Here is a 2,702-nt window from a genome sequence, read left to right on the forward strand (position 1 = left end):
AGTTCCTAGCAGCTGCCTCACATTCAGCCCTAGTACCAGAAGCTTAAACTCTTGATAGCTGAGCGACCATGGGGAGAGAAAACACAGTTCTACCAGATTTGGAAAGGGAAAGAAAGAATGAAAAAAGAAAGTGATGGGTCTTTCTATTTCCAGAGGCACAGTAGCTCTCCTGTGCCCCAGAACAAGACAAGACAGTTCACGTTTCCAGTCCCATTAGACCTGCCTTGTACCATTTCTGATGGCAGGGCCCAAGTGCAGTGTCTGTTCCACACAGTCCTCAGTAGTCTAAAAGAAATGTACCCATCACATGGCAAGAGGAAAATAGCCCTTTGGAGCACAGCTGAACCCCTCTCCCCTCGAATAGGCAGAACACCTATCATCTATTGCACCAGTTTTTCCAACGTAGCAGGAATTATCCCCTTAGATTGAAGGTTGATGCCTTTCACGGCTATCTATATACACTTTTCTGATAAATTCAGTGTCTCTGTGGGAAAGGTGACCTGGAGAGGACTGCCCTTGGATGTAGAGCTGGCCCCGCCACCAGACCTGATCTCATTCACCAGGAAGATGCTTTCAGAGTCCTGTCCCTGTGAAGAGTCCGAGGTCTCCGAGCTACGCAGTGTCCTTACTGACGTGGTGTCAGACTGAGCCAGGCTGGCACTGGGGCCTGGAAGCAGCACGCGGCCCCCGACGCTGCTTTCGCTTAACTCCAGAGGATAGAGCAGCGTTTGTGAGGTGCTGCTGATCTCTCTCAGCTCACGGGAGATGAAGGAGGGTGACTGACTTGACATGGCAGAGGAGGCTCTGCGGCCATCCACGCAGTTGAAATTGGCACCGGTGTGCTGCCTCCGAGCCCCTCCAATGCGGCAGAAGAGGCATTTGATCTTCTCGATGGCTTTGCTCAGCACAGTCTTGCGGAGGAGGATGTAGACCCATGGGTCCAAAATGGGGTTCACTGAGGCAATGCGGATGGCTTGCAGGTCAGGGTTTTGCTTCACATCCTTCACTGCTTCTGGCTGGTACAGCTGGTTCACGAAGACACGGACCTACCCAAGGAGATGGGGGAAGAGAAAGACACAATTATACAATTACATCAGGAAATCAAAGTTTACATTCCAAAGCAGAGATCTAGATTTCCTACTGCAAGCTACAAGAGAAGAGGCTGGCAAAGCCAGGCACCTCAGATCAGCAGCTATGAGTTAATTTTTGGAAATAGAAAAAAAATCAGAGAGACGAGTGTGCTGTAAATTGGCCTTCTTTGTTACAGGTAGGAAAGGAATGGCTCTTTCTCTCTCCTTCCCCTCATAGTTATTCCTTGAACTGTCAACCTTTGGCTGATACCTTTAAAAATTCCTTTTTCCTGATAGAACCCAGGAGCAAAGGTGTAGACTTGTATCCTTGAGGTATACCTTGAGTCTTACGTGACCTGCAGAGAGATACTTGACTCACTGAGGAGACCTGTCCAATCAGTTCCTCTAGCAAAGGGATAGGAATTGTTTGTTTAGAGACAAACTGAAACACAGATTATAATCCAAGTATGCTAGACACTGGAAACAAGTTCAGAACTCTCAATCCTCAAATTTAGAAATGCATTTTGCTGCAACCTGTCCTTACTGGAATTGTTTGTATACCCTCAAATGTTTGCTTGCTGCAAGATGTTCAGTGTCAAATAGCTCTTCTCCATTTTAGCAAAACCTATGCAGTGTCCAATTACAGGAAAGCCTAGGAAGGCCAATTAAAAGAACTGATAATGGAAGATGTTTTCTTCATATTCCTTAAGGTAAGTAAACACAAATCCCTTCATTATCTTATCTGATACAGTAAAAATCAATCAGCAAAATGATGAGGTTTTCAAAATCTCATCCTCGACTCCCAAATGAATCAAGTCTTGTCTAGCTAGGAAGTTACAGCAAGGAGGCAGACAAGTATTTAAATAAAAGAGTGAAACTAGAACAGCTCTCTTAAATAATTTTCATTAGAAGTTCTGCATATGACGCAGTCCAAGTCCAGCGAAAAATTTCACAATTCTGTTTGGAGAAATTTTCCTGCAGCAGGGCAATGTGGTGGCATTTGGCTTGTCAGAATTCAGAGATTGATTCTGCTCCAAAGCTATCAATGAAACATGTTTAAAATAATGCAGAGTCCCTCTTCAGAACTACGATGCATGTAGTCTCTCTCAACCTGACTGTCAAATGGATGATTGACTGTATTTTTTTTCTCAGTACCTTTCTCTAGCTTTATGGGTAACGAAACCTGCCCATGAAATTCAAAATATGGGAAAATCTTGAATTTATACAACAATATAATGATCTGAGTTTTATTCTCAGTTACTGTCCTAACGATTTCTAACACCGCCGATGTCTTTTTGATAACTAATTGATTTTTATTTTATTTCATGCCAAACATGCAATTCAAGAACTTCAAAGAGTCTTCCTATGCATATTGAACTTATTTTGTATGTTTTTTTCTTTTATTAAGCTTTACTTGCATTAATTTTTTTTCATTATCTATTTTATATTAGCCTCCTATCCAATATCCATCACTACGTGATTCCCTGTATCACTGGCTTGGAGAAGGCCAGCCCCTCCAGAGGACAAAATTATTAAATACCTCCATTTTGGCTGGAATTCATTGATGATTCCGTAAAAATGCCCTAAATTAAAATCTCTTGCCGTTTGCTGGGGGGGCGGCGGCAGGGAAGC

At 43.2% G+C, this 2,702-nt stretch overlaps 1 protein-coding gene across 1 annotated transcript in view; it reads right to left on the reverse strand.

The window, feature by feature from the left end:
- Window positions 1-452: 452 nt before the first annotated feature.
- Window positions 453-2,702, reverse strand: part of PTGER4 (prostaglandin E receptor 4 (subtype EP4)) — an 8,718-nt gene continuing 6,468 nt past the window's right edge. Inside the window, exon 2 of the mRNA XM_009894668.1 lies at window positions 453-1,046. Coding sequence (XP_009892970.1) covers window positions 453-1,046 — 594 coding nt within the window. The remainder of the gene's footprint in view (window positions 1,047-2,702) is intronic.

Source organism: Charadrius vociferus, unplaced genomic scaffold, assembly GCF_000708025.1.
Source record: "Charadrius vociferus isolate BGI_N301 unplaced genomic scaffold, ASM70802v2 scaffold450, whole genome shotgun sequence".
NCBI lineage: Eukaryota > Metazoa > Chordata > Aves > Charadriiformes > Charadriidae > Charadrius > Charadrius vociferus.